At 42.9% G+C, this 15,418-nt stretch overlaps 1 protein-coding gene across 4 annotated transcripts in view; it reads left to right on the forward strand.

The window, feature by feature from the left end:
* The first annotated feature begins 298 nt into the window (after positions 1-298).
* Positions 299-15,418, forward strand: part of NALCN (sodium leak channel, non-selective) — a 198,389-nt gene continuing 183,269 nt past the window's right edge. For all 4 annotated transcript variants that reach the window (XM_081857956.1, XM_081857958.1, XM_081857957.1 and 1 more), the window contains exons 1-3: positions 299-472; positions 10,016-10,162; positions 11,509-11,691. In XM_081857956.1, coding sequence (XP_081714082.1) covers positions 10,055-10,162; positions 11,509-11,691 — 291 coding nt within the window. In that variant the 5' untranslated portion in view covers positions 299-472; positions 10,016-10,054. The remainder of the gene's footprint in view (positions 473-10,015; positions 10,163-11,508; positions 11,692-15,418) is intronic.

Raw genomic sequence — 15,418 nt, forward strand, 5'->3', positions numbered from 1 at the left:
GACGCTGCCAGGAGGAGGAGGAGGAGGATTGGGCCCAACGGGAGGCGAAGGAAATTCGGGACACACCCCCCCCCCCCCCAGCGAAAGGCATGCTACCGATGCCTCCCAGCCCACCTGGCGCCAGCCCTCTCCCCGCCTGTAGCGGGAGGCGCCGTGCGCGCGTGTCGTCCGGCTGCTTGGTGTGCGCCGGTGGATGCTCGCGGGGAACAGCTGTTGCTGGGCGACTGCAAGGCTGCAGCGCCAGCCAGCAAGAAGGAACCTGCTCGCCCCGTTTCGCCCTGATCTCCACCACCGCCTATTCTTCTTCCTCCTCCTCCCCATCCCCGACCCCTCCCGGGTCACGCCCTCTCTGCGCACCGGCGACGCGGGGCGGACAACTCCCAACCCCCGAGAATCCTCACCAAAATCAGCTCGGGGGGGAGGGGGGCCCGAGCATCCCGCTCCAATCACGCCATGAAGGGAGAGGCAGGCGGTAGGTTCCCAGCGGCGCTCGGGTTGCTTCTCTGCATGGTCTGATGCTGCTTCTTTCCCCTCCCCCTTTTATCAATAATGCTACCGATAATAATTATACCGTGTGGCGGCGGCGGCTGCTCCTTTCCTGCTGACGGGCTTTGCAGTTCTTGGCGGGTGCGGGGAAAGCAGGAGAAGACAAGGCTGGCGCAGCTGCACCGGAGGAGGAGGAGGAGGAGGCCTCCTGGGCTTGTTTTCGGTCAGGGCTTCACCTGAGCTGCTCTCCACCTTCCGGTGAGGAGGGGATGGCTGGGGAGGTGAGAAAGAGGCCTCAGAGGAAAAGGAGCCCAGAACTGGCTGGAAACCTTTGCCCTTCAAAGGGGGGTGGGAGGAAAGGCTTGCAAAGCCACATTGGCAGCAGCATAGGAAAGGGTGTGGGGGAAGAAAGAGCCCACTGCACCCCCCTTTTTTTTTGCACAGGTGCCCTCCTCCCAAAAGACAGGCCTGGTCTGTTTCTGTAGGGAGATGCACAGGCTTTCCTGGGCCTTCTTGCCTCTGCAACAGTCTTCTAAGATGGCCTTCTCCCTTTGGCATCATTGGTGATGTCAGCCAAAGATCTGGGGGAAGCAGTTGGCCGCTCTGGGGGGCAAGCATGTAAAACTACAAACCGTTGTTGGGCCCATGCGGTATTCTAACTCAATAAGAAGGTAGGCCCCCCATACATGATATGAGGCACTCAACACATTGGGTCTCAGCCCCCAGCTCAATTATGTGACCATTAAAAAAAAAATATAAGTAGGTGTGCGCAAGTACAGTGGTACCTCGGGTTACATACGCTTCAGGTTAAATATGCTTCAGGTTACACACTCCACTAAGCCAGAAATAGTGCTTCAGGTTAAGAACTTTGCTTCAGGATAAGAACAGAAATTGGGCTCCAGCGGTGCGGCGGCTGCAGGAGGCCCCATTAGCTAAAGTGGTGCTTCAGGTTAAGAACGGACCTCTGGAACAAATTAAGTACTTAACCTGAGGTACCACTGTATATAATCTTTTGAGGGGAAATAAAATTGCAAAAAAATAAAATGAAAGTTAGGTTTTCTAAATATTGGGGGGACGGGGTTAGTTAAACTAACATGGGTAAACAGGTTAAATACTGAGACGGTAACACAAGTCGAAGGTTAAAGGCTGATATGCCAAGGTAATACCTGAATAGGCTGCCCCCCATTTTTTAAAAAAGCTCTGTAGGTTATATCCCCAGATGCCACCCTTGTTAGGGAGCCCCAGGAGAGAGAGAGCCATAGGGACCTAAAGCTCTTGAACGAAGTATCCCCAGTATCCGTTCTCCACCCCCAGTTAAAAAATCCAAACTTCCTTGAGTTAAGCATGAGGAGAATCTGTGCCCAAAGAGCATTTTCATGCAAGGCTGAAATACCTGTGAGCTTCTCCCCTATACAGATCCAAATGTATATTCTAGTCAACGGGTGGTGCGTTTGCATTTCAGACATGGTGTTAAGCCCTTTGTTTAAAAACACCCTGTAAGTACATATGTCCAACTTCAAATTAATATTAATTTCATACCAGTTTTAGTGTCAGAGCTTTTTCCCCCAAAACCCCCCAAAAACTAAAAAACACCAGGAAATTTGTGGTTTAGGAAGAATGCTGAGAGCAGAGATTCCTAGACCTTCCCGCAGAACTGAAGTTCCCATGGTTCGTGAAATATACTCAGAGTCACAAAGTGATTTCATGCTCTTTATTCAGCTCATACTGGTGAGGAGGAATGAATGAAAGTCCCCTCAAAGTATCTGCTTTATATACATTATTTACACAATGGGCTGCACATGATTGGCTAATTCTGGAATTCCACTGTAAGCCAATCAGGTTGTGGATTCACTTATATCTGGAGCATGATTGGGTGGTTCCTGCCAACCAATCATACTGCTGCATTGTTCTAGGACAAATCAGACTGCTGCATTCTGAATCCTATTGTTCTAGGACCAATCAGACTGCTGCAATTTGGATCCTATTGTTCTAGGACCAATTAGACTGCTGCAGTTTGGATCCTATTCAACTCAGTACATAACAGTTCGCTAGAGAAAGGGAATGTTTTTTACACCTAGGGTTCCCCTAGCCTTGTCTGACACTCAACGTAGGCCCTTTTCACATGCATATTCATCACTATGTTCTTATGCGTCAGCAGCAACTATCCTTATGAGGAATTGTTGATGGAATTGGGTATCTTTAGCTTGGTAAAGAGGAGATTTGATAGCTATCTTCAAATATCAAAAGGGCTCACACATGGAGGATGGAGCAAGCTTGTTTCCTCCTGCTTCTGAGGCTAGGATCTGAACCAATGGATTCAAGTTAAAAGAACATCAGGAATAACTTTCTGACAGTAAGTGCTGTTTGTCAGTGGAACAGACTCCCACAAGAGGTGGTGGACTCTCTCCTTCTTTGGAGACTTTTAAGCAGAGGTTTAATGGCTATCTGTCATGGATGTTTTATTTTAGATTCCTGCAAATTCAAGGGGTTGGACCAGATTACCCTTGAGGTCCCTTCTGATTCTACAATGATATGATTCTATGATTCTAATCACTACACTGCAGTTAGCTTTACTGTGCTCTCTCTGTGGAGACCTAGTCCAAAGTGTTTACATACGCCCCCATGGTCTGTCCTTTCACAATACAGTACTGCTTAGTTCTGCTATACTATTTTTAGTGTTCATTGACTGAGTGGAGTGCATTTCAGCAGGGTGGCTAAATTATAATACATGGGTTTCTTTGGGTTTTTTAAAAAAAGAATCACAATACCATTATTATTATTATTATTATTATATTTATATGCCACCCATCTGATTGCTTTGCCCCAGCCACTCTGGGCGGCTTCCAGCAAAATATAAAAATGCAATAAAACTTTAAATATTAAAAACTTCCTTATAAGGACTGCCTCTTCCCTTTGCACTTCAACCTTTATATGCTACATTCAAACTATGCAGAGTCAGAAAACCAAGCCATGTAACACTGTATGTGCTTATTTCAGGTTTCCTGGTAGAGAGAATTGAGTTACGTTGCCATATGGTCCTCCACTCCTCAGCAGTATTCTCGCTGGGTTAAAATGAGATTTGCACAAGGACCCAAAGGCAGCACATGCCCTTTTGGTATAATTAGCTTTTATTTGCTCATTACCTTATTGCTATCTTCAGAATTGTTCAGTTATAAAATATTCTTATTCAAAAAACAACAACCACGGTTGCTCATTAGGGGTAGTTTTGAATATGTACCTACTATCTCCCTATCAATTTTATTTCCCCTTCCTTCCTTTCTCTCCTGCCCCCCCCCCCCACTCCCCAGTTTGTTTTTTAAGCTGCCATGGGAACTGACTGCCAGCAGCAAATTGTCACATGCTTTCCTGCAGAGTCAAAAGCACAATTTTCACATAACTTAGAAACTATCTTAATGGGATCTTGGTAGAAGTAGAAGAACAGAATTGTAGAATTGGAAAGGACCCTGAGGATCATCTAGTCCAGGCACATCCAACAGGTAGATCACTGGACGTCTATGATAGATCACTGGTAGATCACTGGCTTCCCCCAAAGCAGCTCAACAAGTTTGGGGCTCCCCTTAAAACAGCTCACCAACTTTGACCTGAACCCCTAAAAAATGGACTTTCCTCCTCCCCCCCAAAAAGCTCACCAACTTTGATCTGAACTGCAAGAAAACAGGGCTTTCCTCCTCTAAAAAAAGCTGAACAACTTTGACCTGAACCCCCCCAAAATGGGGTAGATCGCTGTCAGTTGTTAACTCTGTAAGTAGATCGCAGTCTCTTGGGAGTTGGCCGCCTCTGATCTAGTCCAACCCCCTGCAATGCAGGAATATGCAGCTGTCCCATACTGCAATTGAATCTGCAACCGTGGCATTATCAGCACCAGCTCAGCTATCCATGCAGAAATCCTTGCTGAAGCCACTAGATCTCGGTTGTGAAAACCGAGCAGTGGGGTGGGGAGTTGAATTGGGATTTTCCTCATGCATACCCTTCAACATTTATCTGATGAAAATAGGGATGTCCTAAGAAAAAGCGGGACATTCTGTGATGAAACGGGAAACCGCGACGGCTTCTGTAAATCCGGGACTGTCCCTGGAAAATAGGGACACTTGGAAGGTCTGCTTGTCTAAACCAAGGATTTAGGTCAGAGAGCAATGTGGAACTGTGTCTCCTGTTGTGGAAACCCTTTCAGGCACATAATGTCTTGGGGTTCATGCGAGCATGCTGCTCTACCCTTTGCCCAGGTATTGTGTTTTATCATTCCTCCTCTCTCAAGTTCTCAGTTCTTCAGCAGATGCTTAGGCTCAGTTGGCTGCTGAGCATGCTCAGGTGACATATACTCAGAGGTGAGAGTGGATTTCATGCTATTTATTCAGCTCATAGTGGTGAGGAGGAATGAATGTTTCCCCAAAGTATTTGCTTTATATACATTATTTACACAATGGGCTGCACGTGATTGGCTAATTCCGGAATTCTCCTGTAGGCCAATCAGGTTGTGGATTCACTTCCATCTGGAGCTGGATTGGGTGTCTCCTGCAGACCAATCATACTGCTGCATTGTTCTAGGACCAATCAGACTGCTGCATTCTGAATCCTATTGTTCTAGGACCAATCAGACTGCTGCATTTTGGATCCTATTGTTCTAGGACCAATCAGACTGCTGCATTTTGGATTCTATTCAACTCAATACATAACATCAGGGTTCCCCTGTCCCTGAGGGTTCTTTTGTGCTTCTGCAAAGCCTGGCGTCCCCCCCAAGCCTGTTGATAAGGACTGGCACTCAAAGAACCAAAGCTGCAATCCTAACCCTACTTACTTCAAAGTAAGCTCCACTGAATTCAGTAAGACTGAAGAGATGGTGAGAATGGCACTGTTGCCTGTTTGCACACACAATGACAGGGCCTATAATTAAGGTATATCTTTGGTGGCCAAAAAAGAAATAAAAAAAGAGGTAGCTTTATCTGGAAGGAGAAAGAAACAGTATGGCTGATAATAATATGAAGAAAAGGGGGTGGCTCTTCTGCTTGAGTGGATGGCGCTAATATTTTTTGAAAGGAAGGCTGGGTGACATAGTTATTTGTGTTATTTCTAGTCATTGCCTTGGCCTTCTTCAGAGTGTATCTTTCCTCTCAATGTGCTGACTTAAATTGCTCTGATTTAAATTCCCAATGCATTTCTCCCCCTTTAAAAGCTTTTGAAAATCTTCATAGAATTTTTTATTGGGGGGGCGGTCAGGTATTTTTCTTTGTCATCGTCTTCTCTTGCTTCTAAAAATAAGCTGAAAGAGTGATATTCTGATTTGCACATTAACAAAAATGAGGCTGCATTCCTACATATTAAGCAATGGCAGTGTGCCCAAATTAATGTTTATTTCTGATTCTTGCTGTGCAGAGAAAATGCCTCTGCTGACGGAGAAAGCAAATTGGCATGGCCTTTTTATAGTCCCCCTCCCCACTGTTGTTTTTTTTTAAGTATGCATGATCTAGCTTCATGTATTCTTGATACAGAAGTTGATTCTGGAAAAAAGGGACCCCAAAGGCATATTGCAAAATAGCCCACACATACATTTTCTATTTACCTTTCATAGATAGTATAATGTTGCAGTGATTATTTGAAATGTAGAGTGCTAAAATGTGAGTGTGGACAGTTCCAGACAACTTTTATGAATGTTAGAAAATGTAGGGAAATCTGGGGCAGTTGACCACCTAAATGTGATTTGTAGCATTTATTTGTTATTCCCAAAAATAAGGAAGTGACCCTTAAGAGTATTTATATGCCGTTCTTCAAAACACATTCTTGTGTTTTGCAATAAGATATTAAATGCAATAATACAAAAACATAAATCTATAGAAAAAACAGCAACAAATAAAAGAACAGCACCTATGTTTTTGTGGTGCTCATGGAACTCCTCAGAGATATTAATAAGCCACATTTAAGTTTCACAAATTAAGTATAGAAGATTGCATCCAACTGAGTCTTAGAATCATGGAAAGGAATTGACTTGGGATAGTTCGTTGTTATTATTTATTAGATTTATACCTCACCTCTTCCTCAAAAGGAGCTCAGAGTAGCTGAGATAGTCACAACTAAGTTGAGATTGTCACGACTAATTTATGTCTTGTGTCAGGGAACTGCCATCAGAACAGGGGCAGGAAACAGAGGGAGAGTTGTGTTACAGGGAGCCTCCGAAAATCTTGCAAACCAGTTCCTCTTCCAGTGATGAGGAAAACCCCACCTCCAGTGGGGAAGATGTGAAAGGACCAGAGGATGCTGGTGGGAGCATCAGCACCACTTCTGGCAAAGCTGGCCAGGAGGGAAGCATGCCCCTCCGTCCCCCACCCTGCGCAGAAGTCTAAAGCGCAAAGAGGGAAGGAAGAGGCTGGGCGTAACGAGGCTTTTATGCTGGAGGAGGTCTAGGAAACAGGCACCCTTCTGCTAGCGATTGAGGCAGACATGAACTTTGGGGTTCTGCACTGTAAATAAAGGTAAAGGAACCCCTGACCATTAGGTCCAGTCGTGATCGACTCTGGGGTTGCGGCACTCATCTCACTTTATTGGCCGAGGGAGCCGACGTACAGCTTCCGGGTCATGTAGCCAGCATGACTAAGCCGCTTCTGGCGAACCAGGGCAGCGCACGGAAACACCGTTTACCTTTCCTCAGGAGCAGTCCCTATTTATCTACTTGCACTTTGACGTGCTTTCGAACTGCTAGGTTGGCAGGAGCAGGGACCGAGCAACGGGACCGCCGACCTTCTGATCGGCAAGTCCAAGGCTCTGTGGTTTAATCCACAGCGCCACCCGCGTCCCTTGTGCACTGTAAATAGTTTGCACCAAAATAAAACCTGTAAAAGACAGGTTGGAGTCCTGCCTGGTTACTCGTGAGCAACCACCCTTGCCATCTGACATCTTGATTTCAGCCTGAGGTTGTAGTTTTGCCCTTTCTAATCACAAGCTGTGACCAAGAATAACCAAGGAAGCACTGCCAGAGGGTTCTTCTTTTGCAGCAAGGAGCAGAAATGTGAGGTTCCAGGGTGGGGCTCTGCCGGCCCAGGATCTATTGGATCACAAGTTGACCCCGCTACTGTCACACAATTCCATTGGGCCCAATTGGGGCCTGCCCCCTCACCTTCTGCCCCAGCTGACACACTCAGCAGTGGTTTGGATGTGCTCCTGTTGTTCCATTAAGCCCCAGTGGACAGCAGCCGTGGTTAGGATTTCACACATATAGGTGAACAACTATTTCCTCTCACTGTGTGCAAGTATTTGGTATGCATTGGATTCCTACCTAATAGCCTGATAGCTAGCCAGTGTATCTGCTGCCAGGAGTGGCCACCAGGACGACATAACACCGGTTCTGAGAGATCTGCATTGTCTCCCAGTACGTTTCCGAGCACAATTCAAAGTGTTGGTGCTGACCTTTAAAGCCCTAAACGGCCTTGGCCCTGTATACCTGAAGGAGCGTCTCCACCCCCATCGTTCTGCCCGGACACTGAGGTCCAGCGCCGAGGGCCTTCTGGCGGTTCCCTCATTGCGAGAAGTAAGGTTACAGGGAACCAAACAGAGGGCCTTCTCGGTAGTGGCGCCCACCCTGTGGAACGCCCTCCCATCAGATGTGAAGGAAATAAGTAGCTATCCTATCTTTAAAAGACATCTGAAGGCAGCCCTGTTTAGGGAAGTTTTTAATATTTAACGCTGTATTGTTTTTAATACTTGATTGGGAGCCACCCAGAGTGGCTGGGGAAACTCAGCCAGATGGGCAGGGTATAAATAATAATAATAATAATAATAATAATAATAATAATAATAATAATAATGATATCATCTATTCAGCACTCTTTTCCTGGCTGAGAACCAGAATCTCCCAGCTTTGCCAGTTTCCTTAATTTTTAAAGAAAACATGTTGGGAGTGTGATGTTTTATGGTGATACAAAAGAGCAAACGTATTCTGCCAGAATATGAAAAAATGTATCTTTCTGCAGTGTTGCAGAAAAAAGTATCTTGACCTTCAACTTAATATGTAAACCAAGTATATCTGTCTTTCTTCTTACAAAATGTTTGGCAGGGTGTAGCTCTCATCTTGTGTCTGAGTTCATATAGAAACGTGGGCAAGCATTTGACTGATTATGTCTCAGGGGTGTGCAAAAGGGAAAAATGAATGTAGGAGAATAGAATAATGGGCAAAAATCTAAAATTAGCACCTTTGGTTTGTTAGGTTTGTCTCTTTAAAAAAAAACACAACCTCTTATATTGTGGTTTTGCTTCAGTAAACATATGAGAAAAAAGTATGTTGAAAAGATGGTCCTTGCTAATTTAATAAAGGACGTCTCATTATATTGATAAATCCATGACTGTGTGCTGACCTGCTATGCTTTTTTTAAAAAAGGAGATATAGACAGCATTCATTCTAAATGTAAGCTACAGATGGAGAATTGGCTTTAACTAGATTTGCTTATCTCCCCCAGAAACTAGAAATGTAGGGTTTTTGTTTTTAATTGCCCTTTGTAAAAAAATAATAATTATATATTATTTATTGATTTTTCACACAAAAAATACTATACACACACACACACACAAATGTATTTAAATTTTCAGATTTACAAACAATCATCAAGCAAACAAAACAATTTCCATAAGTTCCCTTTGACTTCCCTCCTCCCCTTTAGTGGGTCCTTATGTTAACTTATTCTCCTGCATCTTCCCTGTTAGTCCAATTCTATTAAATCTCTGATAAAACCATAGTCCAACTTTTAACTACAAGTGTCATTCCAACCCTACTAATAATTTTAATTTACTAATAATTTTAATTTACAATGGTGTGTTTTTTTTAGGGAATATGTATATTTTCCCCATTCCGCGTTGAGATTTTAGTCTTCCTGATTCCTAATTCTTCCGGTCAGTTTTGTCATTTCTGCATAGTCCATCAGTTTAATCTGCCATTCTTCTCTGGTAGGGACTGCACCCTCTTTCCATCTCTGGGCTAGTAGTGTCCGGGCAGCAGTAGTTGCATACATGAAAAGTGTCATCTGGTCACTTGGAATTTCGACACTTACAATTCCTAAAAGAAAAGCTTCTGGTTTTTTAGAAAAGGTTATTTTAAACATTTTTTTTAATTCAAATTTTAACATAGATCATAAATTACTTTATCCATTGACTTCTCATCCTACCCTTCCATGGTTTCCATATACATCCTCGAATGCTGCATATTTCACACAAACTATTCAATACATCCAATACATATACTAGTCAATGCATTTTAAGTTACTTGTCTTAATAATTAACGCTGTTGCTCATATTTGTAAGTGGTCTGGGTCTTTTGATTATATCAAGAACCCATTTGAACTTTTCAGCAATTGAGATATGCTAAGCAATTCCTAATTTCTTGGAGGCTAGATTAAGGGAGCAGGAGGAAAGTGAAGGGAAGCTGACCAGAACTTCCTGTCTTGTTTGTGCAGGGCATTAATTTATTCTTTAAGATGGTCAAGTGGCTTTTATTTGTTTCTTGACATGATAATGTTCTTTTCTTTTGCAGGGAATTTCACAGTTTTAGATAACCACAGCTAATTTAAGTATGCTTAAAAGAAAACAGAGCTCAAGGGTAGAGGCCCAGCCAGTGACAGATTTTGGTCCTGATGAATCCCTGTCAGACAACGCTGATATCCTGTGGATTAACAAACCAGTAAGTTTTTTTAAAAAAAAACATTTTAAAGTCTCAACCCTTTATATAAGAGCCTGATTAAGCCATAGTCCTGTTAATTCCCATTGACTTTAATATAAGAGATTAAAATACGTGCTTGTTGAATTCAAGGGGTTGCTAAATTGCTCTCACCAGAATATGTGTGTATGTGTGTGTCTTACAGATGCTTGAAAATTTTCTGTGACATAAATTTGACTGCCTTTGGACTTAAAGGATTCCAGAGTCTTGGATGGATAAATGAGTGAACGTATGAAAAATTGTGGAAAAGGAGTGTGACGGGGAATTAGGCCATGTCCCGGTTGATCTCAAAGAAAGTAGCTAAAGACTCAACCCTGCTTTTCTTCTCCATAGAACGTTGATAAGGAAATCTGGCCATAGCTGTCAACTTTTCCCTTTTCTTGCGAGGAATCCTATCCGGAATAAGGGAATTTCCCTTAAAAAAAGGAAAACGTTGACAGCTATGAATCAGGCTGAACTCATGCATATCTACGTGGGGTGGCATACGTTTCAGTAGATATGTACAGACTTGCCCTGTTAGAAACAGATTTTATTAAATATCATGAGATAAAGCAGTTATCAAATGCTGAAGTTAGAAATGTCCAAATGTTGCTGAATAATATTTTCTCACATTTTCTATATTTTCAAGTTCTGAGAGTGTGGGACTAGCACTTTTTATAATTATTTATTCCTGAATACATTGGACTGTGTTCACTGTCAGTCCTTCTAGACCCAATGAAAATAATGGCTATGACTAATGTAAGCACATTCCTTTCAGTGAATCTACTCTTGAGTATATCTTAGTTGGATGTTTTAAGGCAGGCTTCCTCAAACTCGGCCCTCCAGATGATTTGAGACTACAATTCCCATCATCCCTGACCACTGGTCCTGCTAGCTAGGGATCATGGGAGTTGTAGGTCAAAAACATCTGGAGGGCCAAGTTTGAGGAAGCCTGCCTTAAGGTTTGGATACCTTAAGCCTTCCTGGAAAAAAAACCTGGCAGGAATGTGAGACAATAACAGATAAAGTATAGACTCTGAAAGTTACACATGTTGTCTTTGTTTGAAAATAGTTTCTAATCTCCAGCAGCGATGGTGGTAAGACAGGCAGAAAGAAATGGTACAGCACAGAGCAAGGAGAATCTGAATGATTCGCACAGCTGATTTAATTGCAAAAGAGAAATAAACTGCTTTCTTCTCTCCCTCTTTGAGTGGAAAAGTTTGCTCCAAGCTGTAGGTCATGAGATCTCATTAAAAAGAATAGTTAAATGTCATATATTTGTACTGTTAAAGAAGGTGATGAAAGCCTTGTTACTGCTTCTTGTTTTTCAGTGGGTGCACTCTTTACTACGCATCTGTGCCATCATCAGTGTTATTTCAGTCTGCATGAACACCCCAAAGACCTTTGAACATTATCCTCCTCTTCAATATGTGACCTTTGCTCTAGATACACTACTGATGTTTCTCTACACAGCAGAGATGATAGCAAAGATGCACATCCGTGGCATAGTCAAGGTGAGCTTTTCAAACACTTTTTAACGTGTGTGTGTTTTATTTTTTTAAAAAAGGACGAGAAATAGTACATTAAGTCCTGATCCTAAACAAATTAGCTGGAAGAAAGCATCACGGATCTGAGGGAAGCCTATGTTGGATCACGTTGGGCAATATCTTGCTAAGTAATACCTGGAACAGACCCATTAAAATCAATGGAAAGAAGACCAAGGAGGAGTGGCAGACTAAATTAATGGTCTATGCCGAAATGGCAAAACATACTGGAGCAATAAGAGAACCAGAAGAAAGAAATTTAATCAAGGAATGGGGAAAATTTGTGGAATATTTGAAAAGCTTTTGTATACAGTTAAATTGAATAGCAGGATTAACATAAAACAAGCAGTTAAATTTCTAAAACTGAAAACTGAACAATTATATTAACAATTAGTTAAGTTCTTTGACTTCAGTGGGTCTCCTCTGAGAATGACTAAGATTCGATGTCGTCCTGTAAACTCCAGTCCTGAGCATATTTATTTGACAAAAGTCCTGAGCATATTTATTTGACAAATATTATTTATTTAATTAAATAATAAAGTTTAGGATCAGGATACTAGGCCATTCTATTATTTTACTGTATTTTACCATTCCCCCTCCCATCATTTTATGTGTGTGTGTATGTGTTTCATGTTGGTGTTTATAAAAGAGGGACTGTGTGTGTGTGCATAAGAAGTCATATAAAAAGATTGGATAATATGCCAACTTTCAGTCAGAATATTGTATATTAATCTTTTGAGACACTGTTTAAAAGGTTACTGAATATATAGATCAACAAAAAGGCCTTGTAGTACCTTAGTCTACGACAACAAACTCCACAGTTTGGGCTGTAGTCTTTCAGTTCTTTGGAAAGCCTTTTCTTGAAATCCATCTGGTGCCAACATTGATTGATTTGGGTGGCAGCCAGCACTGTGGTCTAAACCACTGAGCCTAGGGCTTGCCATTTGCAAGGTCGGTGGTTTGAATCCCTGTGACAGAGTGAGCTCCCATTGCTCGATCCCAGCTCCTGCCAACCTAGCAGTTCGAAAGCACGTCAAAGTGCAAGTAGATAAATAGGTACCACTCCGGCGGGAAGGTAAAAGGCGTTTCTGTGTGCTTCTCTGGTTTTGCCAGAAGCGGCTTAGTCATGCTGGCCACATGACCCAGAAAAACTGTCTGCGGACAAACATTGGCTCCCTTGGCCAGTAAGGCAAGATGAGCACCGCAACCCCAGAGTCGTTCGCAACTGGACTTAACTGTCAAGGGTCCTTTACCTTTACCTATTAAAAACCTATCTCTTTAGCTAAGCTTTTAATTATGTGGATTCTTAATGTATTAGGCTTCTGACTTTCGTAGTAAGGAGAAGTTGTTATGTTATGTTATGTTATGTTATGTTATGTTATGTTATGTTATGTTATGTTATGTTATGTTTATATTGTTCTAATGCACTTGAATAATTGTTTCATTAGTTTGATTTTATATTTGACGCATCCCACACTGGGATCACTTGAAGGGTGTGTTAAAAATAAAATTCAATTAATAAGAGAAATGAATATATATTTAATTATCAGAGCTGCTTCAGCTTAGTACCCCCCACCCCACCCCCCAAAAAAGGTTCTGTATCACGATTTCCCAAATTATGCCTCAAGAGAGTTTGACATTGCAGCCTTGATAAAATCATGCACATTTAAGTAAATTTCTAGCTCGTCTTTTTATCTTTACCTGGACCAATATGGCATGTTGTAGTGCTCTTGTGGTGGAGCTCCATACATGTGTTTGCCGGTGGTTCAAACTGGATACAGCAGACAGGTTAGCAGTCAGAGTTTTGCCAAATTCAGGTTCTGAGTAATTTCTAAAAGGGAAATCCGTGTGAATCTACATTTCAAAGTGACTGCAAGGGGGGGACACATACCTTTCTCTGGTAGTAAGAATTGGCCACACTAACCCTCCCAAAGTGGACATCTTAAACAAGCTTTGGGAGATCACAAGTGGGCATAATAAAATTACTCATCCGGGTAGAATAGGCTTTCCAAAACGAAACTAAAGGCTTTTAGCAGGTATCAAAAACAATACAGCAAAGGCGTTTGCCCGATATTAATAGCCAGGAAGTTTCAGAGCATGGGTGCTGCCACACTAAAAGATCAATTCCTTGCAAGTATAGACCAAATATTACATGGAGCTTGTAAAAGTACAAGTTCCATGGATCAAAGTGGGCATTTATGGGGTAAGGCAATCCTTCAAATATGATAGTGTCAATCTGTTGAGGGCTTCATGTAACAATAGTAGCCAATAGAATGGTATGAGTCATTCATAAAAGTGCTCTTGACTAGTTCTACTTGTTCTTAAAAGGAGTCCATTCTGTCCTCTCTCTCTTAGCCAAACCACATTTTGCATTAAATGTGTGCTTTTTAAAAACTTTAAGTGAGGGTCATGGAGGGGAAATCAGGGCTGAGACTGTGGCACACAGGAAGGGGGATTTAGATCAGCAACCCCCCCCCCAGCAGTGGTCCAAATGAAATCTACTCCCAGCTGCTTCTCTCCAATGCCAAACAGCTGCTTTGGGGGGGGGTATTTTTTGTCTGGATCATTTCATGGAGGGAAAGGGTAAAAATGATTCATTCCCACTCATTGTAGACACAAGCCTGGTTGTAATTACGTAGCTGTTATTTTAAGTTTTAAAAGCAAGCACGTATTGTGACGCTTTGGCTTCCGGTGTGCATATGAATTTTTTTGGGGGGGGAAGGTTGCATTTTTAGAACAATGCCAGTGGGAGCCTGCTAAGGCTATTTGAGCACGGAAGGCAATCTTCATTGGGGTGGTGGCTTGGGAGGAAAGAGTTGGACCTCCCTTGCCCATGTGCTTTGGTCAAAATGAAAACCAGCACCACCAGCTTAGTATTAAATGGGGGGTGGGGGACGACACGCTGAAGGTGCAAGCTATGCATTTGCGAGTTGCATGTCTGCTTGTGGGTGAGGAGTAGATGTAGGCTAGGCAAATGTGTCAAAATCCAGATATTATTGAACTAATACAATAAGTCTACCTTGCCATCTGTGCGGAATAGGAGCATCTTTTATTAATGGGTGTCTGCTTCCCTTGGCAAGCCTTGTATCCCAACACTGTGCCTGGAATTCACAGGAGGCTAACCTTATATATCAAGTCATTGGTCCACCTGGCTCAGAACTGTGTGCTCTGACTGGCAACAGTTCTCCAAGGTTTCAAATGAGTCTTCTGGAGGTGCCAGGGAACCTTCTGCTTGCAAAGTTCTGCCACTGGGCTGTGGCCCTTCCCCTGTGTTGCACTTCTAGATAGCAGTAGTAGCCTGCAGCCCTTTTTGTCAACTCCACCCTGCAGTCTGAAATGGGTCACAGAATTGTAGAGTTGGAAGGGACCACAAGCCCCCTGCAATGCAGGAATCTTTTGCCCAATGTGCAGTTTGAGCCCATGAGCCTGAGATTAAGGGTCTCATGCTCTGCCACCTCAGTTATTTGGTACCTTTTGTAATCCACTAGACCAGCGGTTTCCAACCTGTGGGTCCCCAGATGTTGTTGGACTACAACTCCCATCATCCCTGAGCTCTGACCTTGCTAGCTAGGGATGATGGGAGTTGTAGTACAGCAACATCTGGGGATCCACAGGTTGAGAACCGCTGCACTAGACTAAGGCTGCCCACAAGAGATTGTCTAGAGGCATCGGCTGGTATAAAATGTGGTGGTCCATC

Source organism: Podarcis erhardii (genome assembly GCF_964252035.2).
Source record: "Podarcis erhardii genome assembly, chromosome: 4".
Taxonomy (NCBI): domain Eukaryota; kingdom Metazoa; phylum Chordata; class Lepidosauria; order Squamata; family Lacertidae; genus Podarcis; species Podarcis erhardii.